The sequence below is a fragment of the Dendrobates tinctorius genome, unplaced genomic scaffold (genome assembly GCF_039654945.1).
Source record: "Dendrobates tinctorius isolate UK_male_01 unplaced genomic scaffold, ASM3965494v1 ptg000030l, whole genome shotgun sequence".
Lineage (NCBI taxonomy): Eukaryota > Metazoa > Chordata > Amphibia > Anura > Dendrobatidae > Dendrobates > Dendrobates tinctorius.
In genome coordinates this window covers 7,246,922-7,271,115 of record NW_027361698.1, presented here as the reverse complement: position 1 = coordinate 7,271,115, position 24,194 = coordinate 7,246,922, and the positions used below count along the sequence as shown (strand labels likewise).

Genomic DNA, 24,194 nt, shown 5'->3' with positions numbered 1-24,194 from the left:
GCTTATTTGTGGGGAAAAAAACGGAAATTTGGCGAAAATTTTTAAAATTTCGCAATTTTCCAATTTTGAATTTTTGTGTCCTTAAATCACAGAAATATGCCACACAAAAAAACTTAATAAATAACAATACCCACATGTCTACTTTACATCAGCACAATTTTGGAACCAATTTTTTTTTTTTTTAGGAATAACTTCTTAATATGGGTTAAAAGTTGACTAGCGATTTCTCATTTTTACAACACCATTTTTTTTAGGGACCACATCACATCTGAAGTCACTTTGAGGGGTCTATATGATAGAAAATACCCAAAAGTGACACCATTCTAAAAACTGCACCCCTCAAGGTGCTCAAAACCACATTTAAAAAGTTTATTAACCCTTCAGGTGCTTTTGAATGTTTAAAAAAAATGAACATTTAACTTTTTTCACAAAAAAAATTACTTCAGGTCCAATTTTTTTTATTTTACCAAGGGTAATAGGAGAACCTGGACTGCAAAAGTTATTGTGCAATTTGTCCTGAGTATGCTGATACCTGATATGTGGAGGGGAACCACTATTTCGGCGCATGGCAGAGCTCAAGGAGCGCCGTTTGACTTTTTCAACGCAAAATTGGCTGGAATTCAGATCGGACGCCATGTCACGTTTGGAGAGCACCTGATGTGCCTAAACAGTGGAATCCCCCCACAAGTGACCCTAGTTTGTAAATAAGACCCCCCAAGGAACTTATCTAGATATGTGGTGAGAACTTTGAACCCCCAGGGGCTTCACAGAAGTTTATAACGTACAGCCGTACAATTAAAAAATCATATTTTTTCCACAAAAACGATCTTCTCACCCCCAATTTTTATTTTCCCATGGGTAACAGGACCCCAAAAGTTATTGTGAAATTTGTCCTGAGTATGCTGATACCCCATATGTGGGAGAAAACTACTGTATGTGAACACGTTGGGGCTTGGAAAAGAAGTAGTGACGTTTTGGAATGCAGACATTGATGGAATGGTCTGCGGGTGTCATGTTGCCTTTGTAGAGCCCCTGATGTGCATAAACTATGGAAAACCCCCCCCCCCCCCCAACAATGACCCCATTTTGGAAACTAGACCCCCCCAAGGAACTTATCTAGATGTGTGGAGAGCACTTTGAACCCCCAAGTGCTTCACAGAAGTTTATAACGTAGAGCCATAAAAATAAAAAAATCATTTTTTTTCCACAAAAACGATTTTTGTAACAGGAAAAATTGGACCCCAAAAGTTGTTGTGCAATTTTTCCTGAGTAGGCTGACACCCCATATGTGGGTGTAAACCACTGTTTGGGCGCATGGCAGAGCTTGAAAGGGAAGGAGCACCGTTTGACTTTTTCAACGCAGAATTAGCTGGAATTGAGATCAGACACCATGTTGCGTTTGGAGAGCCCCTGAAGTGCCTAAACAGTGTAAACCCGCCAATTCTAACTCCAACACACCCCTAACCCTAATCTCAGCCCTAACCCTAACGGGAAAATGGAAATAAACCCTTTTTTTTTTATTATTTTTCCCTAACTAAGGGGGTGATAACGGGGGGTTTGATTTACTATTTATGGTGGGTTTTTATATTTGGCAGCTGTCACACGCTAAAAGACGCTTTTTATTGTAAAAATTGTTTTTGCATCACCACATTTTGAGAGCTATAATTTTTCCATATTTTGACCCACTGAGTCATGTGAGCTCTTATATTTTGCGGGGCGAGTTGACGTTTTTATTGGTACCATTTTCGGGCACGTGACATTTTTTGATCGCTTGTTATTCCAATTTTTGGGACGCAGAATGAACAAAAACCAGCATTTCATGAATTTCTTTTTTTTTTTTTTGGGGGGGGGGGGGGGGTTTACACCGTTCTGCATGTGGTAAAATTGATAAAGCGGTTTTATTCTTCGGGTCAGTACGATTGCAGCGATGCCTCATTTATGTCTTTTTTATGTTTTGGCGCTTTTATGCAATAAAAACAATTTTATCAAAAATAAAAAAATTATTTTTGTATTTTTGCATCGCTTTATTCTGCGAGCTATAACTTTTTTTTTATTTTTTTGCTGATGGAGCTGTATGGTGGCTCGTTTTTTGAGGGACAAGATGACATTTTCAGCAGTACTATGTTTATTTATATACGTCTTTTTGATCGCGTGTATTTGCACTTTTTGCTAGGTGGTATGATGATAAAGCATTGTTTTTTGCCTAGTTTTTTTTCTAAGGGGTTCACTAAAGGGGTTAACTAGTGGGACAGTTTTATAGGGCAGGTCGTTACGGACGCGGTGATACTAAATATGTGTATTTTAATTTTTTTTTTTACAAAAAAAAAAGAATTACGGATTTTTTTTATTATTTATTAAGGATTTTTTTTATAAATTATTTTTACATTTGTTTTTGTTTTCACTTTATTATATTGTCCCAATGTGGGACATTAAAATAAAGTGTCAGATCGCTGATCTAACAGTTTGCACAGCACTGTCAGATCAGCGATCTGACAGGCACTGCACAAGCTTTCTCAGTGGCTGCTCTCAGCAGGCACTGAGGAAGCTGCCTCTCTGCAGGCCCCAGCGGCCATATTGGATCCAGGGGCCTGCAGGGAGGAGACCATCGGAGCAGCGCAGCACATCGTGCTGCTCCGAGGGTCTCAGGGAAGAACGCAGGGAGCCCCCTCCCTGCGCGATTCTTCCCTAATCCCTCGGTACACTGCGATCATGTTTGATTACAGTGTGCCAGGAGTTATGTCCCGGGGGGAGCCGCTGATCGCTATGACGTACTATCCCGTTCCCGGTTATACGGGCCCGGGTACCATGGACGGGATAGTACGTCAGCTGTCAGAAAGGGGTTAATCTGCCTTAAAGCACCACTCCAGCATTTTTTTTTATTTCATAGCTGAAGTGGTACAATTCAGCTAAGTTTCCTGCTCCTAGTATTATACTTATCATTGGCTTTTTCTGCTTTTCCCAGTGCTGCTCTGGTCCTGTGCCATCTTGTGACCGCAACTTACGACTGACTGTAAACCAGAGGTACAGTCACAAGCTCTCAATGTAAGACTACAAGAGCCTTGTTCAGACTCTCATAGACTTACACTGAGAAGTGACTTCTGACTCATCCAGCAAACACTGGAGCGATCCGACAGGTCACAACCTACAGAAAATTGACCTGGAGCAGCGTCGATAACAGAAGAACTTAGACTAGCTGCACCACTCCAGTGCTGCAATTAAAAAAACCCAAAACGCTGGATTGGTGCTTTAAAACAGCTTGACCTATAATGAAGATTAAACACAGGGATTGCATAGGGAATATATCATTAAAAACTTGTCTCGTGACCAAAATGTGGATAGCCGATTAGGAGAAAGATGTAGGAAAGGGTTTGCAGAAGCTAGGATTACACAAGAACCTCTGCCCTCAGGTCACCTTGTCACACTGGATCAGAAATATGATTTCTATGTGAAAAGCAATACTTCCTCTGGAAATAAATTCCACAGAGTAATCTCCATCCAGATAAACACAAAAGGAAACTGTCATTAATCAAAATTTTTTTTTTTTGCCTTAGATGAAGCAGATTGCAATTACATTCTTCTTCATTTACACATATTTGGCAATAGCTGCATCTCCTCCATGACCTCAATCAGACACAGTCCAAGACTATTTAAGAAAATTGCCATACCCCCAAATAAATGGCTAAAATACCAGAATGTCAGAAGTCCTCCATACTATTTTCTACATATAGAAACATAGGATGCATGTGTAAATGATATGCCGTAACGGATGTACAATGCTCCCAATGCCACATAATACTCACATAGGTCTCATTTGGACACTTCAAGAATGAGGCCGTAGCTACCCGTTGATGAACTCCAAACACAGACTTCTCCTGGAAGTCCGTTTTACAGCTCGAGAGGAGAGAGACATTTTTTTCCAGCTACTAAGTTCGGGTCCCCACTGATTTCTATGGGGTTTGGGTTTAGGTTCAAGTTCGGGTACAGTTCTGGCACCCAAACCGAACTTAAGAAGACAAACTGGAACTTCCACGGGTCCGCTCATCCCTACATGTGACCAATCTGGTATCTGCCGCTGAAGCGTAAGTAGTAAAATATGACTGGAGGCTACGGAAAAATCCTCCACTTTTCCCTTGTACTGTTTTGTTGGTAGGAGACAGGTTGCTTACGTTATACCTTTTTTTTCGGGCTTCTCTTTCTTTTTCTTCTCTTCTCCTGCTTTTGGTGCTGGAGGTGAGGTCTTCACAGGTGCAGGTTGTGCAGCGGGTGGTGAGGTAGCTGGGCTGGAGACAGCAGGTGCAGTAGCAGGAGCACCAACCTGTTTTACTAAAATACCATAAAAATAAGATAGGTGGAAATGAGCAGACTCCTTCACATACTCCAGTGTGCTGAATGATCAATTGCACTACCAACCACAACAGCTCCTAGTATTTAGTGACCTGAGAGAATATACCGTATATTGCTGCAGACTAACACGACATACAAATCACTAATGTTTACCCAGACTTGGTCTTAAAGCTCCTTCTGCCTCCAAACATACATGTATATGGTGGAGACCACATACAATCAGCCATGAGGGACAGATATATCTATCCAATCCAACTGTAAAAATTGGATTTTCATTCTCATACTGCAGTGGACAACCTGTAGCAGAACAGTAAATGCACACGGTGCGTATTTGCTGCAGATTTTCTGTATACATTTGTGTACAGAAATACCACATCATAATACAGGACCACCTAAGTTAATGAGATTCTAGAAATCTCACCTACATTGTGGAGAATTTCTGAATATAAATTGAATTGCCATGAAGATATTAAAATCCATGGCATGTCAACTCTTTGTGCAGACTTAATTGCAATCTTTAGGGTGAAATTCTCAACAAAATCCACATGTGGCAAGTCTGGATTGTGATGCGTACACACTGTGGATACGTAGCAGAAAGTCGACATCAAATCCACAACGTGTGCATGTACGCTTATTCACCAACACTGCAGATCTCAAATCCACAGCCTGTCATTTCATATTACCCTAGCCAATGCCAAGGGTGAAATCTACAGTAGTATTACCGCCAGGACTGTGGAGTCGGTGTCCATTTTGGTGAAGTCAGAGTAGGTATAAAATGGAACAACTCAGACTCCTAAAATATACATTAGGAACAGTAGTACAATGCAGTTTGTGATGAAAATATTTTCAATAGAATTTAGGAAAGTTATGAAATGTCCTATAAATGTCTCTTCTGTCCCTGATCTAAGGATCTCGGCTTTTAGTTGATAGATGAATCTGTGCTGCGCTTTATGTACATGCTCAGTAGTGATCAGTACTGTGTAGTTGTAGTGGAGATGAATCTATGCTGCACTTTATGTACATGCTCAGTAGTGACCAGTGCTGTGGAGTCCTAGATGAGATGAATCTGTGCTGCGCTTTATGTACATGCTCAGTAGTGACCAGTGCTGTGGAGTTGTAGTGGAGATGAATCTGTGCTGCGCTTTATGTACATGCTCAGTAGTGATCAGTACTGTGGAGTTGTAGTGGAGATGAATCTGTGCTGCACTTTATGTACATGCTCAGTAGTGAACAGTGCTGTGGAGTCGTAGGTGAGATGAATCTGTGCTGCACTTTATGTACATGCTCAGTAGTGACCAGTGCTGTGGAGTCCTAGATGAGATGAATCTGTGCTGCACTTTATGTACATGCTCAGTAGTGACCAGTGCTGTGGAGTTGTAGTGGAGATGAATCTGTGCTGCACTTTATGTACATGCTCAGTAGTGACCAGTGCTGTGGAGTCGTAGGTGAGATGAATCTGTGCTGCACTTTATGTACATGCTCAGTAGTGACCAGTGCTGTGGAGTCCTAGATGAGATGAATCTGTGCTGCACTTTATGTACATGCTCAGTAGTGACCAGTGCTGTGGAGTTGTAGTGGAGATGAATCTGTGCTGCGCTTTATGTACATGCTCAGTAGTGATCAGTGCTGTGGAGTTGTAGTGGAGATGAATCTATGCTGCACTTTATGAACATGCTCAGTAGTGAGGCAGTGCTGTGGAGTCCTAGATGAGAGGAATCTGTGCTGCACTTTATGCACATGCTCAGTAGTGACCAGTGCTGTGGAGTTGTAGTGGAGATAAATCTGTGCTGCACTTTATGTACATGCTCAGTAGTGAGGCAGTGCTGTGGAGTCCTAGATGAGATGAATCTGTGCTGCACTTTATGTACATGCTCAGTAGTGAGGCAGTGCTGTGGAGTCATAGATGAGATGAATCTGTGCTGCACTTTATGTACATGCTCAGTAGTGAGGCTGTGCTGTGGGGTCGTAGTGGAGATGAATCTGTGCTGCACTTTATGTACATGCTCAGTAGTGAGGCAGTGCTGGGGAGTCGCAGTGGAGATGAATCTGTGCTGCACTTTATGTACATGCTCAGTAGTGAGGCAGTGCTGTGGAGTCCTAGATGAGATGAATCTGTGCTGCACTTTATGTACATGCTCAGTAGTGAGGCCGTGCTGTGGAGTCGTAGTGGAGATGAATCTGTGCTGTACTTTATGTACATGCTCAGTAGTGACCAGTGCTGTGGAGTCATAGATGAGATGAATCTGTGCTGCACTTTATGTACATGCTCAGTAGTGAGGCAGTGCTGTGGGGTTGGAGTCAAAGAAATTGAGGAGTCGGAGCTGGAGGTTTGGCTTACAGATTCCAAAGCCCTGCTTACAGCTGTTTTTTCTCTGCTCCATAAAGCAGGGCTGTGGAGTCGGAGTCAGTGGCCATTTTGGTGGAGTCAGAGTTGGAGTTGGTATAAAAGGGACAGACTCCTAAAATATATAATAAATTGGGTACAGTAGTGCAATGCAGGATGTGCTGTAAATACAGTCTAGATCACATGAAGTCATTATTGCCCTCTACTCTTTGGTCAGACCTCATCTGGAATACTGTGTCCAGTTTTAAAAAAGACATCAACAAACTGGAGCAAGTACAGAGAAGAGCGACCAGAATGGTGACCGGTCTGCAAACCATGTCCTATGAGGAACGGCTAAAGGATTTGGGAATGTTTAGCTTGCAAAAAAGAAGACTGAGAGGAGACCTAATAGCTGTCTACAAATATCTCAAGGGCTGTCACGGATCATCTTTTTTCTCATTTGCACATGGAAAGACTAGAAGCAATGGGATGAAACTGAATAGGAGGAGACACAGATTAGATATTAGAAAAAACTTTTTGATAGTGGAACAGGCTGCAATGAGAGGTGGTGAGTTCTCCTTCTATGGAAATCTTCAATCAGAGGCTGGACAGACATCTGTCTGGGATGATTTAGTGAATCCTGCTTTGAGCAAGGGGTTGGACCAGATGACCCAGGAGGTCCCTTCCAACTCTACCATTCTATGATTCTATTTTCATAATAATTTGGGAAGGTTATGAAATGTCTGATCTGTTCCTGATCTAAGGATCTCAACTTTTAGTCTAGATGAATCTGTGCTGCACTTTATGTACATGCTCAGTATCGAGGCAGGACTGTGGAGTCGGAAGTCAGGGAAATTGAGGAGTAGGAGTCAGAGTTTTGGCTTACCAACTCCACAGCCCTGCCATAAAGGTAACAATTGTAAAATCCAGTGGGATTGTACCCTTAAGGGGTAAGAAGTTTTACAAAAATCATCATTTAGGATCTATTCACATGGTAATTCATACATGTATTGCTGTAGGCCCCTCCATATCTCCCTCGATCCTCCTCATCAACATGACTGGGGTGAGAAAGATTTTAGTCTCGTGAAACCATCATGTGACACATCAGAAATGTATACCAATGCGATAAATACAAATGAAAAGTCCATTCTGACCAAATAATATAACCTTACTTTGAAAATACTATGTGGGTACCAATGGATGCAGCAATCTTACCTCCGTTATCTATCTCTGTTTTCACAAGTTGTTCTTTCAAGGCTTCAATCTCTTTCTTCAGCTTTGCATTTTCAACACGCAGCTTCTTCTCTTCCCGCAGAGAAGCTTGTAAAACTGAAGTCAAAATATTGCAATTTATAAACATAGGTACATATAGTTATTAAGCTGAAAAAAAAACTTAGTTCCATCAAGTTAAACCATTCTCCAACAATTATACATCGGCAATTCTGATAACCTGCCCTGACAAACTATTAACCATGAAGACCTATTAACAGAAAAATGTACAGTAAAGTGACTCAGATCACAGCAATTGATTATTCTAACCTAAAAGTGTATGACAACTAAGTGTTTCCCATCACTGGGGAGTGAGAAATAAAGGTACAATGCTATTTAATCAGGTATACATGTCAGGAGAGTTTTTCCTAACTCAGGGTTTCATGGCTGAGACAGGTAGACCCTCCATCAATAACTCTGAAGCTATAATGCTTCTGTAACACCCATTAAAACACCCATATTTCTATGGGAGTTATGGAAACAGTGTAGCTCAGCCATCACTGTGGCCGCTTCTGCAATGTTGATATGAAGATATTTTCTGGGACCATATTCCACCAGTATGTTCTCCCTGTGTTTGCAAGGGTTTGCTCCGGCTTCTCTGGTTTCCTCCAACTGCAAAGACATACTGATAGAGGATCTAGATTGAGAGTCCCATTGGGGACAGCGATGATGTGGTCGGTAAAGCGCTGTGTAATTAATGGCGCTATACCGTATTTTTCAGACTATAAGAGGCACCGGACCATAAGACGCAACTAGGTTTTAGAGGAAGAAATAAGGGAAAAAAAATTGCAGCGAAAAATGAGGTCAATTCTGTACTTAATATCCCCTATCCTGGTGTATATGGTCCCCTCATCCCCATCCTGATACACATGGCCCCCTCATCCCTACCCTGGTATGCATGGCTCCCTCATCCCTAACTGGTATGTATGCCGCCCCCTCATCCCTATCCTGGTAGGAATGGTCCCCCTCATCCCTATCCTGGCAGGAATGATCACCCTCATCCCTATACTAGTATTCATGGCCCCTATCTTGTTCTAGTGTTCATGGCCCTATCCTGGTATGCAAGGCTACCATTTCGTCCTAGTATGCATGGCGTCCATCCTTATCCTGGTGTGCAGGGCCCCAATCTCGTCCTGGAATGCAGGGCCCCATCACTATCCTGGTATGCAGAGCCCCCATCTCGTCCTAGTATGCATGGCTCCCATCCGTATGCATGGCTCCCATCCTTATCCTGGTATGCATGGCCATCTCACCCTAGTATGCATGACCCCCATCTCACCCTAGAATGAATGGCCCCCATCTCATCCTAGTATGCATGACCCAATCCTTAAAATTGGCCCCTCCCTCATCCTGGTATACATGGCCCCATCAGAAAACATTAAAAAAAAAATAAATAAATAAAAAAAGATTACACTTACCTTCCCGGCACTCCTTCGCAGCATCTTGCTCCGATGCCAGCAGCTGCTGTATACTTGTAAGCAGTGCATGGCAGGGACGTCATGCGCTGCTCACAAGCAGAGCACTGCTGCTGGAATACTCACTGCTCTGCACACCGGGACTGTGCGCACAGAGAGCAGTGAGTATTCATTATTCTTCGGCAGCGCACAGTGTCAGCCGCCAGCTTCCTGCTGCTACCGGAGGTCACGTCTGCCGCTACTTAAGGGTAATGAATATTCACCTCTCTCTGGGCGTGGAGAAAGGTGAACATTCATTTCTCTGTAGTGGCAGACATGTTAGTCGGTAGCAGCAGGAAGCCGATGGCTGACACTGTGCAAGCTACTGAAGAGCAATGAATACTCACTGCTCTCTGCGCACGCATTCCTGGCGTGTGGAGCAGTGAGTATTTCGGCAGCTGTGCTCTTCTTATGAGCAGTGCATGACGTCCCTGCCATGCACTGCTTACAAGCATAAAGCAACTGCTGGCTACGGAGCATGACGTTTTCTGATGGGGCATGCATAACAGGATGGGGTTGGGGGCCAATTATAAGGATGGGGGCATGTATACCAGGGTTGTGGGCCAATCATACCAAAACACAATTAAAGAGAAATAAATATTCATTGTCCTCCACGCCCATGGGCGCAGAATGCAGTGAATATTCATTTCTCTTTAGCAGCAGGCACAGGAGCTAGCCGCAGGCACCGTCTACAGCCTCCTGTGACCCGCTGCTCTGCTGACGCCCCTCCCCCACCTCCCACAGCCAGAGGAAAAAAGTGTGTCTTATAGTCCGAAAAATACGGTAAGTAAAATAAAATTAGCATTTTTCAGAACAGCATTAATATTTCATACTTGCTTTCTCTTTCAGGAGAGCGACTTGCTGTTTGAGGTATTCTATCACTTGATCAGCTTCGGAGGCCCTCTGTTCTAGCTTGTTCAACACTGGATTGCTGGAAGCCATCTTGGTTATAGACCTGACAAAGAACCTACAACCACAAAAAAAAAATAAATAAATAAATAAAATGGCATTTTATAACACAAGCATACAGTGCAAATCATCAATGGAAAACACTGTAGGAACCAATAATAAGGAAACACAAATAACCGGGGCCAGCAGTCAATTTCTAGTCATATTGGCTATTATTTCTTATTTATTTTTTATGCTTTGGCTATATATCGCTATCATATTCCGCAGCCTTAAGAGACATTATCATTGCTGTCCCAAATGAAACCCACAATCTAAATTCCCTATCAGTATGTCTTTGGAATTTCTCAAAAATACATCTGCTATCGTTGGATGCATCTCTTCCCTTTTTTCATCTCTATCTATGCAGAATACTATGATACTGTACATGTAAATACATGGCAAGAGAGCTTGTACTCCCTAAAAGGGTGACAGCTTACTGCAACTATAATCAATAGCTTTACTGCAGTATAACAGCATGCACTGTATTATTGTAAATGCCCCATTTCCTTCTATGATGGAATCACTGACTGGATGGATCACAGAAATGATATAGTATGTCCCGACTTCAGCAAAACATTTGATAAAGTATTTCATACTATCCTTATTTAAAAAATGACCAAGTATGGGATTGACAAGGCTACGTTAGGTGGATTCATAACTGACTCAGTGATCGTACTCAAGGGAGTAGTAATAAATGGCTGCACATCCAATTGGAAGAGTGTTTCAAGTGGTGTACCTCAAGGCTCTGTCCTGGCCCCAGTGTTGTTCAACAATTTTATAAATGATCTAGATAAGGGAACTGAAGGTAAATTAATCGATATTGATGACGATGCAAAGCTAGGAGGGAAAGCTAATAATAGAGAAGACAGAGAAAAAATTTCAGAAGGATCTAGATAAGATTGAACAGTGGGCAGCAACTAATAGAATGATATTTAACAAGGACAAATGAAGATTTTATAACTGGGCAAGAACAAAAAAATACATCTAAAGGAAGGGAGGAATACAACTAAGCAACTGCACGTGTGAAAAAGACGGGTATACTTATAGATCACAGACTGCACAAGAGTCAACAGTGTGATGCAGCAGCAAAAACAAGGCAAACACAGTTCTGGGATGTATTAAGAGAAGCGTAGAGTTGATAACACGTGACACAAATATCCCCCTGTCCTCTGCCTTGGTCAGAATACAGCAGGAATACTGTGTCCTGCTCTGGGCACCACATTTTAAAAAAAGACATTGAATAATTGGAGCAATTTCAGAGAATAGCTACCAGGATGGTGAGCAGACTGCAACCTATGTCCTACGAGGACCGGTTAAAGAATCTGGGAATATTTAACTTGCAAAAAAGAAGAGGGAACAATGTTATTCTCATTTGCACATGGGAACATGAGAAGCAACTGAATGAAACTGAAAGGGAGAAGATAAAGAATAGATATTTGTGAGCAGCTAGCCTTGTTCGAAAGACTGGTGGACCAATTCGCGGCTCTAAGAGATGCAGACTTCTTCCTGCACAGAGCAAAAATCTCAATCTTATTGTTGGATTTTATTAGAGATTTTCTTGCTCATCAGTTCAGCCTCAGGAATCAATGTTTCCATTCAGTGACAGTAAGCAGAAGATGTGCAGGCTGGATCTTATGCATAGATAAGAGCAGACCCAAGATTGGTAATCAATGAAAGCAATCATTCCATTATCCTTGTTAGTGTCGCAAGCCATTGTTCTTCCAGCCACTAGTCCCATAATGTGGATGGAGATAGTAGACCCAGCAAAGCCCTCACTATAGGGGTTCCCACATGGAGTCCCAGGCGAATAGGTTTGGACTGAAGAAAATACCGCCACCAATGCAGTTAGCTCTGGGGGGGGGGGGGGGGGGGTGTCTGAACAGCTCTCCCCATTCAGGGGGCTGACCCCTAAGAGAGGAAGAACAATAAGCCACATGTTTATTGAGTGAGTTGGAAATGTGACATTGAGGGACAAGGTCTATTGCGGAGGTCCTAGAGCCCATATATAGATGGCCTATGGAGTTTGGAGATCGGTTGCCGGATACATGTGCTACGATCGAGGGATCTGTCTGGATTTTGAGAAACTATCTTAAGGACTGTTTCTGCAAGCAAGAAGGCTACACACATGCTACGATCATGATATACATTGTTTGGAGGAACATAGGCAGGAGACACCAAAAGCTGTGGGCTAACCAAAACTTGGAAGACAGTGGGTATCACCCAGTACAGGGGCAGTGTAACTACTGATCCCGGGTTAGGAACTTGTGAAAATCTGCGGTTGTGGGTTGTAATAATCACCTAGGCAGGTTAACAATGCAGTCAGTTTATTTCTCCTGTCCATGGGAATGCAGCAACTCCAGGTAGATGGCCAAAATACAGTGCCCTCAGTCCACAAGTTATATTATACAGTGCTGTGTAAATTAATTGGGACAAAGAAATTTTTTTAAGTAAAATCGTAAGTTGGTTACCAGTCAGTGATTCAAACCAGTTTTAACTGCTTTGAACAGGCACTCACACCTGTTTAAAGCAGTTAAAACTGGTTTGAATCACTGACTGGTAACCAAGTTACAATTTTACTTAAAAAAATGCTTTGTCCCAATTAATTTGCACAGCACTGTATATAATATTGTGTACATTTTGGGCTGCAATAAAGATTTTTCTTGTTCATCTCACTTGTACGTAATTTCAAGCACATTTTGTGCAAAATCCATATGTGCCGATTAAAAGTGTTCTTTTACATCAGGACATAATAAAACATAAGAATCAGTTATTGGATTTGAAACAATTTTCATAAACCCAAATTTTGCATACCTGTGCCTGGATGTCCCTTTCAACTCTACACTCTATGATTCTCTGTATGCTGCAGGTTACTACAATTAATTTATGCACACATTTACTAAGTTTTTCTCATGCTCAAACATTTATATGCAACTTTTTCTGATCACTTTTTATTTCACTACATTTTTAGTGCGATGAGAAGAGATCAATTCTAACCCTTTTTATGGTGCTCAGAATGCTGCAAAAAAAATAGTAATATTACAATTTGAGATGAGTGAACCTTTCAAGGTTCAGTTCAGTTTGATCCGCAGAACGTTTAGGCTGTGTACCCACGTAAGCGGTTTTCCCAGTAAAAACGCTTCAAAATCGCATACAAGAAGCATCCCATTCTTTTTAATGAATTCTGCAATTTTTGTGCATATGATGCGCTTTTTTCCGCGAAAAAAACGCAGCATGTTCATTAATTTTGCGGAAAAAAACGCATTTCCAAGTATATTCTATTAGCAGGAGGATGCTCCTGTAAAAAACGCAAACAAAACCGCGCAAAAATCGTGCAAAAAAACCGCATAGCGTGCGTTTTTCCTGGGAAGTCGTCTTTTTCTTTCTGCATACGTGGGTACATAGCCTTAGACGTTCACTGAACAGTTCGACAAATGTACCCGAACGCCATTAAATTCAATGGGAGGCCAAGCCAAACGTAAAACCTTACGGGGTGTAAAAAAAAGCTTCTCAAACAGCTAAAATTAGGAGCACACAGCAAAAAAAGTGGCATCCATTGACCCACAGCAGACATTTGCAAATGGCACAGCAGCAATCAGCAAAGGGCCATGCATGATGTATCAGGGTCTGGGCCAGCATTTACAGCTTTGAATTGAAGTTTCAAGGAGGATCTGATGGTTAAGGGAGTGGTGTAAGCCTTCTTAGCTGGAACACCCTGTTACCTCATGCAACATATCCAGTTTATTTTTCCAGGCACACTCAGATGGCACAAACATCAGTTTTACACAGTACTATTGGCAGAAAACTGGAAGGAAAGTAACACACCTGAGTGTAAGGCTGTGTGCCCATGTAAGCGTTTTTGAAGCGTTTGTCCCGGTCAAAATGCTTCAAAAACGCATAGAAGAAGCATCTCATTCATTTTAAATGAATAACGCACTTTTTGTGCACATTGGTGCGTTTTTTTCTGCACAAAAAACGCTTAGCGGTAAAAACCCAGCATGCTCATTAATTTTGCGGAAAAGTCAGCGTTTTTAGCTTTCTATGAGCCAGAAGACGCGCGGAAAAAAACGCGCGTTTTTTGCGGAAAACGCGCAAAAAATGGGCGGAAATAAACCGCGCATTTTTTGGGAAGGAGTCCGGTTTTGAAGCAGAAATTTTCTACATACGTGGGCACATAGCTTAAGTGCATGCCTGCCTTTCTAGGAGCCCTATTTACAAAGGCAACCCACCAGATGGAAACCCAATTTTGAGACTTCACATTTCAAAAAATTATTGTCACACACCACTAAAGTGGGATCAATTTCCACTAACTAGAAACAGTATAATAGGCAACACACCAAATGGAGGCACAACTTGGATTCTCCACATTCCAAAACATTATTGTCACACATCACTAAAGTGGCATCAATTGCCACAGAGTAGAAATATTATGATAGGTCTCTGACACAGCTTCCACCACAGGTAACCCACTAGATGGAGACCCAACTTTGAGTCTCTACATTTCAAAAATTGCTTGTAACATCAGCAGCAGTAGTCACTGCAGGCACAGAAGCCACGGCAAATAGAATCATAGAATCATAGAATCGTAGAGTTGGAGGGGACCTCCTGGGCAATCTGGTCCAACCCCCTGCTCAAAGCAGGATTCGCTAAATCATCCCAGTCAGATGTCTGTCCAGCCTCTGTTTGAAGACTTCCATTGAAGGAGAACTCACCACTTCTCGTGGCAGCCTGTTCCACTCATTGATCACTCTAACTGTCAAAAAGTTTTTTCTAATATCTAATCTGTGTCTCTTCCCATTCAGTTTCATCCCATTGCTTCTAGTCTTTCCTTGTGCAAATGAGAATAAAGTTGATCCTTCTACAATGTGACAGCCCTTTAGATATTTGTAGACAGCTATTAAGTCTCCTCTCAGTCTTCTCTTTTGCAAACTAAACATTCCCAAATCCTGCAACCTTTCCTCATAAGACAGGGTTTGCAGACCGGTCACCATTCTGGTCGCTCTTTTCTGAACTTGCTCCAGTTTGTTGATGTCTTTTTTCAAATGTGGTGCCCAAAACTGGACACAATATTCCAGATGAGGTCTGACCAAAGAGGAGTAGAGGGAAATAATGACTTCACGTGATCTAGACTGTATGCTTAATAATAATAATAATAATAATAATCTTTATTTATATAGCGCCAACATATTCCGCAGCGCTTTACAGTTGAACAGTTCAAACACAACAGTCATAAGTAACAACGTTAACAATACAATAATTAAAGCGAAATAAGACGACCCTGCTCGTGGAGCTTACAATCTACAATGAGGTGGGGGGGATACAAAGCACAGGTTTGTATTTACAATGATGTATTTACAATGACGGTCCAGCCATCTTCAGGGGGTGGGGGTTAGATGGAGATAGTGAATGGGCTACACACACACAAACATGACTTTGATTACTGAATGTGATAGGCCGCTCTGAACAAATGTGTTTTGAGCGAGCGCCTAAAACTATGCAAATTGTGGATGGTCCTAATATTTTGGGGTAGAGCATTCCAGAGGATTGGCGCAGCACGGGAGAAGTCTTGGAGTCGGGAGTGGGAGGTACGGATTAGGGCAGAGGTTAGTCGAAAGTCATTTGCAGAGCGCAGCGGTCGGTTAGGCCGATAGACAGAAATGAGGGAGGAGATGTAAGGGGGTGCCGCACTGTGGAGAGCTTTGTGGGTGAGAACAAGTACTTTGAATTGTACCCTGTAATGAATTGGCAGCCAGTGTAACGACTGGCGAAGAGCGGACGCGTCTGAGAAACGATTAGCCAGATGGACAACCCTGGCTGCTGCATTAAGGATAGACTGGAGAGGGGAGAGTCGAGTGAGAGGGAGGCCAATTAATAGAGCATTACAGTAGTCTAGGCGGGAGTGGATCAGGGCGACAGTGAGAGTTTTTGTTGTTTCCATGGTGAGAAAAGGGCGGATTCTAGAGATGTTCTATAGGTGTAAGCGGCATGAGCGGGCAAGAGATTGTATATGGGAGGTGAAGGAGAGATCGGAGTCGAACATAACACCCAGACAGCGCACCTGCTGTCGGGGTGTTATTATGGTGCCACCCACAGAGAGGGAAATGTCAGATTTAGGGAGGTTAGTAGATGGTGGGAGCAGAAGAAGTTCAGTTTTGGAGAGGTTGAGTTTCAGATAGAGAGCAGACATGATGTTGGAGACTGCAGACAGACAGTCAGTGGCGTTCTGTAGTACAGCGGAGGTAAGGTCAGGGGATGATGTGTACAGTTGTGTGTCATCAGCATAAAGATGGTACTGAAAGCCAAATCTGCTGATGGTCTGTCCAATTGGGGCTGTATAGAGAGAGAAGAGAAGGGGGCCAAGGACTGAGCCCTGAGGTACCCCAACAGTGAGAGGAAGAGGAGATGAAGTGGAGCCAGAAAACAGAACACTGAAGGAGCGGTCGGAAAGATAGGAGGAGAACCAGGAAAGAGCAGTGTCCTTAATGCCTAGTGACTGGAGCCTAGAGAGTAGGAGAGGATGGTCAACAGTGTCGAAAGCTGCAGAAAGGTCGAGAAGAATGAGCAGAGAATGGTCACCATTACGTTTTGCTGTCAGAAGGTCATTGGTCACTTTGATGAGTGCAGTTTCTGTCGAATGTAGGGGGCGGAAACCGGACTGTGAAGGGTCTAGGAGGGAGTGAGTGGAGAGGTAACGGGTAAGGCGTGAGTATATCAGGCGCTCCAAGAGTTTAGAGATGAAGGGGAGATTGGAGACTGGTCTGTAGTTGTTTGTGCAGGATGGGTCAAGGGTGGGTTTCTTTAGTAATGGAGTAATGATAGAGTGTTTGAAGGAGGAGGGGAAAATGCCAGAGGAGAGGGAGAGATTAAAGATTGTAGTTAGGTGAGTTGTGACGACTGGGGAGAGAGACTGGAGGAGATGTGAGGGAATGGGGTCGGTTGTGCATGTAGTTGGACGAGAAGAGGAGAGGAGCCTGGAGACGACTTCTTCTGTGATGGGAGCAAATGTGGAGAGTGAGCCAGGGGAAATGCAGGGAGGGATGGGAGTCACTGAACTTGGTGATTGGGAGCGGATTTCCTGACGGATATTGTCTATTTTCTCTATAAAGTGGGAGGCCAGGTCATCAGCGCAAATGTCTGTGATAGGGGCTTGTGCTTTTGGCCTGAGGAGGGAGTGAAAGGTGTCAAAAAGTTTCTTGGGGTTGTTGGATAGTGATGAGATCAGGGTGGTGAAGTAGGTCTGTTTGGCGAGGTGAAGGGCAGAGTTATATGTCCTTAACATAAATTTGAAGTGTATGAAGTCTTCTGGTGTGTGTGTTTTCCTCCATAAGCGTTCAGCACACCTAGAGCATCGCTGGAGAAATCGGGTTTGCGATGTGAGCCAGGGCTGTTTCACTCTGTGTTTGGAGGTTCTGAGGGTGAGGGGAGCTACTTGGTCAAGGGTGCTTCTAAGAGTGTCATTGAAGTGATGTACAGCCAGATCAGGACAGGACAAAGAAGAGATTGGGGACAATGATGAGTGTAGGGAGTCTGAAAGTGTATGAGGGTTAATGGCTTGTAGATTTCTGACTGAATGGTAGGTAGGAGGGTGCTGGGGTGAGCGAGGATTTGTGAGTGTAAAGGAGAGAATGTTGTGGTCAGAGAGGGGAAGCGGTGAGTTATCTAGGTAGGAGATTGAGCAGAGCCGGGCGAAAACCAGGTCCAGGGTGTTACCGTCTTTGTGTGTTTCAGAGGTTGAGAGCTGAGAGAAGCCTAGAGAAGTGGTTAGTGATAGAAGCTGGGATGCAGATGTGGAAGTGGGGCTGTTAATGGGGATGTTGAAGTCTCCCAGGATAAGGGTTGGTAGTTCTGAGGACATGAAGTGCGGCAGCCAGGCAGAGAAATGGTCCAGGAAGTGGGTGGGTGAGCCTGGGGGCCGGTATATGACCGCTACTCTGAGGGAGAGGGGACGAAAGAGCCTGATGGTGTGGACTTCAAAAGAAGGGAATGAGAGTGATGGAACTGAGGGGATGACCTGGAAAGTGCATTGTGGGGACAGGAGTATGCCGACTCCACCACCAGGTCTATTTGTCGGTCTCGGGGAATGGGAGAATTGTAAGCCACCATGAGAAATGGCAGCAGGAGAGACAGTGTCAGAATCCTGAATCCAGGTATCCGTGAGGGCCAACAAATTCAGAGAGTTTTTCAGAAAGTAATTGTGTAGGAAAGGAAGCTTGTTGCATACAGACCGTGGATTCCAAAGGGCACAATTGAAAGAAGGAGATGAAGGAGTGCAAGTGATATTAGTAAGATTATTAAGGTTTCGATGTGAGGTAGGGTAGGGGTTGAGGTTGGGGGATGGTGGACCGGGGTTGGGGGAGATGTCCCCTGAAATCAGTAGGAGCAGGAAGATAAAGAGCAAGTAGTTTTTGGAATTGTATGAAGATTTTATGTGCAGTGTGTTTGGGCAAGATGGGCTGAGGCTTTCTAAGAAGGTGAGAAGTGCATGGGAGCTGTACATGGGAGAAGCAAAGAGAGAGGAGCTGATGTATATGAGTCGTGATGGAGGGGGGATTGGTCGGTGAAAGTGGATTGCAAGAGAACATAGGAGGATAGGAATAAAGCACATGGTTAAAAGGGACAGCAGAGTGAGGGTATGCTTCTGTTAATACATCCTAGAATTGCATTTGCCTTTTTTGCTGCTGCATCACACTGTTGACTCATATTCAGTCTGTGATCTATTAGTATACCCAAGTCTTTTTCACATGTGCTGTCACTTAGCCCTATTCCTCCAATTCTATATATGCTTTTTTCATTTTTAATGCCCAGATGTAGTACTTTGCATTTCTCCCTGTTAAAAACCATTCTGTTAGTTGCTGCCCACTTCTCCAGTTTATTTAAATCTTTTTGAATCCTCTCTCTCTCTTCTCTAGTATTAGCTATCCCTCCTAGCTTTGTGTCATCAGCAAATTTAATCAGTTTACCCTCAATTCCTTCATCTAAATCGTTGATAAAGATGTTGAACAATACAGGGCCCAGGACAGAGCCCTGTGGTACCCCACTTGAGACATTCTTCCAACTGGATGTGCAGCCATTTACGACCACTCTTTGGGTCCGATCACTAAGCCAGTTATGAATCCACCTAACAGTTGCCTTGTCCATTCCATACTTAGTCATTTTTTCAATAAGGATTGTATGAGAGACTTTGTCAAATGCTTTGCTGAAGTCAAGATATACTATATCTACAGCATTTCCTTGATCCACCCAATCAGTGATACCATCATAGAAGGAAATTAAGTTAGTCTGACATGACTTATTAGTTAGAAACCCATGCTGACTTTGTTTAATCACTTCATTCTTATCCAGGTATTGACATACATGTTGTTTAATAATTTGTTCAAAGATCTTTCCTGGTATAGAAGTCAGACTCACCGGCCTATAGTTGCCTGGGTCCACCTTCTTCCCCTTTTTGAAGATAGGAACAACATTTGCTCTTCTCCAGTCTTCTGGCACTTCTCCTGTTCTCCAAGAATTTTCAAAGATTATGGAGAGGGGTTCAAAAATTTCTTCTGCTATCTCCTTCAGTACTCTGGGGTGTAATTCATCTGGACCTGGAGACTTGAATTCATTTAGGTTAGCTAAGTGTTTCCTCACTATCTTTCTGTTTATAGATATCCTGGATTCTTCTATTCCCTTAATAGGACAGTGAATAACAGTTGATGTTGCATTTCCTTTCTGAGAGAAAACAGATGCAAAATAGGAATTTAAAAGTTCAGCCTTCTCAACATCCTGTCTTACCATTTCATCATTTTCATCCTGTAAAAATCCTATAGCATCTTTGACTTTTCTTTTACTTTTGACATATCCCCAAAATCCTTTATTATTGCTTTTGACATCTCTTGCAAGCCTCAGTTCATTTTCAGCTTTAGATAATCTGATTTGTACCCTGCAGGTTCTGCAGACAGCATTATATTCTTCTTTAGATATGCCTCCCTCTTTCCATTTTATAAACATTTTTTTCTTCCTTTTTAGCATGTGCTTAAGTTCTGTGTTCATCCATCCTGGTTTCCTTAAATGCTTCCTATTCTTCCCTCTTTTTGGAATTGTTAACAACTGTGCTTTGAGAATTTCATTTTTCAAGATTTCCCATCCTTCCTGGACATTTTTGTCTTTAAGGATATCCAGCCATTGGATCCCTCCAATTCTCTTTCTGAATCCCTTAAAATCTGCCTTTCTGAAATCTAACCTTGACGTCTGAGTCTTCACAGGTCTTCCACCTCTAGTAATCCAAAATTCTAAAATAGCATGGTCGCTACCTCCTAGGGTCCCAGCCACTTTTACCTCCTCAACCATTTCCTCCCTGTTTATAAGGATTAGATCCAAGGTAGCAGTTCCCCTTGTTTTCTCCCTTACCTTTTGGAAGGTAAAGTTGTCAGCAAGAGAGGATAAGAATTTCCTTGACCTGTTAGTTTTGCCTGAGAGAGATTCCCAACAAATGTCTGGATAGTTGAAATCTCCCATGACAACTATGTCATATTTTTTGGAGAACTTGGCCATCTGATGCATAAAGAGTTCATCTATATCTTCGGCTTGCACAGGCGGCCTGTAGTAAATGCCTACAATGGTGTCCTTTCCATTGTTCTGTCCTTGTATTCTTACCCAAACAGTTTCCACAGAACTCCCAGTCTCTGAAGCTTCAATCTCTGTGCAGATATACGCGTTTCGAACATACAATGCGACACCCCCTCCTCGTTTATCAAGTCTGTTTCTTGCAAATAAGTTGTATCCTTCTAGTCTTGTATTCCAATCATGTGTATTGTCCCACCAAGTTTCAGTGATTCCAATTACATCATATTTCTGTTCCTGTGTTAGTAGTTCCAATTCTCCTTGTTTGTTGCCCATGCTTTGTGCATTAGTATAGAAACATTTTAGTTTGTGATTGGTTTCTCTTTCTCCAATATTTTTATTAATTAGATTCTTTCGTCTTTGTTCTTCCTTTCCACTTCTAATAGCAGAGTTCTCACAGACTGCATCACAGACTGTATCACAGACTGCAATAACACGAGATCTATGCATGACACTAAAAACAACACCATCGCCTAGTCTGCTCAGTCTGTGTCTGGGGTGTAAAAGTTATCGGAGATCCATGACTTGTTCATTTTGATTAAAGGAGGTCTGCACTTTCAGGGGACTGCCGGATGCGCTTATCCATCAGGACTCCAAAACCTACAAGGCATGAAAGGCGAGCAAAAGGGTCCAAATTCTGCCTCATGTCATTGATATTGAGCTCCAGATACTCGTGCATCATTATCTCCAGTCGTTCACAACGTGTCAGACTTGTACTCTATTCTGATGGTGCATGGGCTGGCCACAAAAAATGAGTGAAACGACTCTCAGAAATTAGTTATGCCACTGATACTGCTGCCAATGTTTTTGCAATGACGTCTTGACGTTCCTGGGGTTGTACGTCTAGAACTGCAAAGCACACTGTGTGCCTCACTGCATCTGGCTAAATTTACTCCTGTACTGTGAATCCGACAGAGTGACAACTCAGTAGTCAGCACTATTTCTAACCCTAAGAATGTTGGCATCATGTTGAAGAATGTCCCTCCAACTATGGACAACAGAGAGATCATTATCCTTTTTCTCCTGGCTCTTGCGCGTTCATCACCTCTTCCTCCTCCATTTCTTCCTTGACTCCTGCACCTTCACTAACAGTTTGTCTGGTTCCATGAGCCCCCTCGATATCTGTAAGCCACCCTTCCATGGCACTCGCCTGTGCTATGACAGTCCGTAAACTTTTGATAGTTATCCCTTCCGCATTCTCCTCTGCTTCCACCTCTTCCTCTGGAACCACCACCTCCTCACGCAGAATATTCCAAGAGTGCTCCAGCATGTATATGACCGAATGAGTGATGCTGATGGATCGTCATCTTAGTAGCCATTTCAAAACTGTACAGAAAGGTGCAAATGTGATTTGAACCACGTTCGCACTGTGGTGGCCCAGGCTATGCAAAAGGACATACTGCACAAGGTCTCGTCACTGCTGCCAGTGTCGCTACAACATTTGGAGAGTGGAATTCCGCAGTGTTGGAACATCAAAAATCAAATGGTTAATCGGTAGGCTGAAGACTGCTGTAGCGATGCAGGGAGTTGACCTGCGGAGTGCGATCGTCGGAAATGAGCACACAGCACCCGTGCTTTCTGCAGCAGCGCATCCAGGCCGGGATAGTGGTGGAGAAATAGCTGTACCACCACCAGGTCGAGGACCTGAGGCATGTAAAGCATGTGTATCAGGTTGCCCAGGCGTGGGCCACCACCAGGTTAGCACTGTTATTGCACACGGCCTTCCCTCCAGGTTCAGTGGAGACAGCCATTGTTCTTACTAGGCCTGGATAGCGGTCCACAACACTTGAGCTGTGTGACTGCGATCTCCAAGGCATATTCATTTTATCACTGCCTGATTGCAATGAGCGATGGCTGTGCAGTACAGAGGCGGGAGGGGGATTCCATCTGCACTGTTGGAACACGTGTTTGATTAAAGGAGAAGTTGAGGGCACACGTGGAGGCCCTAGAGGAGGTGAAGGAGCCAGACACAGTGGAGGAAGTGTTGGATACAGAGCCTTTGGGATTCAAACACTTGTGGATTTGGCCCTTGACCGCCTGCAGACACAGCCACCCAGTGACCAGTCAGTGAGATGTAACGCCCCTGTTCATGCTTGCTTGTCCATGTGTCAGTGGTCAATTGCACCTTGGCAGACATCTTCCGTTTTTAGGAAACGAGTAATGTTGTCTGAGACATGATGGTGTAGCGCAAGCACAACTGTCTTAAAAAAAAGTACTGGCAACTGGTACTTGGCACTGCAACAGCCATCAACGTTTTGAAACCATCTGTGTCCACCAGGCGGAAAGGCAGCATTTCCGTGGCCAACAGATTGGAGATAATGGAACTCAAGCTATTAGATTTGGAATGTGTAGGAGGAAACATTGTTATGTGACCACAACTTTGGGACCAAGGGCTGGCTGCTGCGCTGAAAGAGGGTGGAGTACGGAGAACAGGACAAACTGCTAAACTGTCAGTGAGGTACAGGTGGAGATGTTATGGCGGATTGAAAAAGATGTATTTGGAAGTCGCCTTGCTACATTCATCAGGAGAGCTTTAAACTAGAACAACGTGGAAAGGGAAGCAAAAGGCCAGAAAAAGCCATACACCTGACAAATGCTATTGAGAACTCTGCTATTAGAAGTGGAAAGGAAGAACAAAGACAAAAGAATCTAAATAATAAAAATATTGGAGAAAGAGAAACCAATCACAAACTAAAATGTTTCATACTAATGCACAAAGCATGGGCAACAAACAAGGAGAATTGGAACTACTAACGCAGGAAAAGAAATATGATGTCATTGGAATCACTGAAACCTGGTGGGACAATACACGATTGGAATACAAGGCTAGAAGGATACAACTTATTTGCAAGAAACAGACCTGATAAACGAGGAGGAGGTGTCGCATTGTATGTCTGCACAGAGATTGAAGCTTCAGAGACTGGGAGTTCTGTGGAAACTGTTTGGGTAAGAATACAAGGACAGAACAATGGAAAGGACACAATTGTAGGCATTTACTACAGGCCGCCTGTGCAAGCTGAAGATAGGGATGAACTCTTTATGCATCAAATGGCCAAGTTCTCCAAAAAATATGACATAGTTGTCATGGGAGATTTCAACTATCCAGACATTTGTTAGGATTCTCTCTCAGGCAAAACTATCAGGTAAAGGAAATTCTTATCCTCTCTTGCTGACAACTTTATATTCCAAAAGGTAGGGGAGAAAACAAGGGGATCTGCTACCTTGGATCTAATCCTCATAAACAGGGAGGAAATGGT

At 43.1% G+C, this 24,194-nt stretch overlaps 1 protein-coding gene across 5 annotated transcripts in view; it reads right to left on the bottom strand.

Moving 5' to 3' along the window:
- Nucleotides 1-24,194, bottom strand: part of AIMP1 (aminoacyl tRNA synthetase complex interacting multifunctional protein 1) — a 117,254-nt gene that overhangs the window by 50,797 nt on the left and 42,263 nt on the right. For all 5 annotated transcript variants that reach the window (XM_073571841.1, XM_073571840.1, XM_073571837.1 and 2 more), the window contains 3 exons: nt 10,224-10,357; nt 7,883-7,996; nt 4,174-4,323 (listed from right to left, as the gene is read on the bottom strand). In XM_073571841.1, the coding sequence (XP_073427942.1) occupies nt 4,174-4,323; nt 7,883-7,996; nt 10,224-10,332 (373 nt within the window). In that variant the 5' untranslated portion in view covers nt 10,333-10,357. The remainder of the gene's footprint in view (nt 1-4,173; nt 4,324-7,882; nt 7,997-10,223; nt 10,358-24,194) is intronic.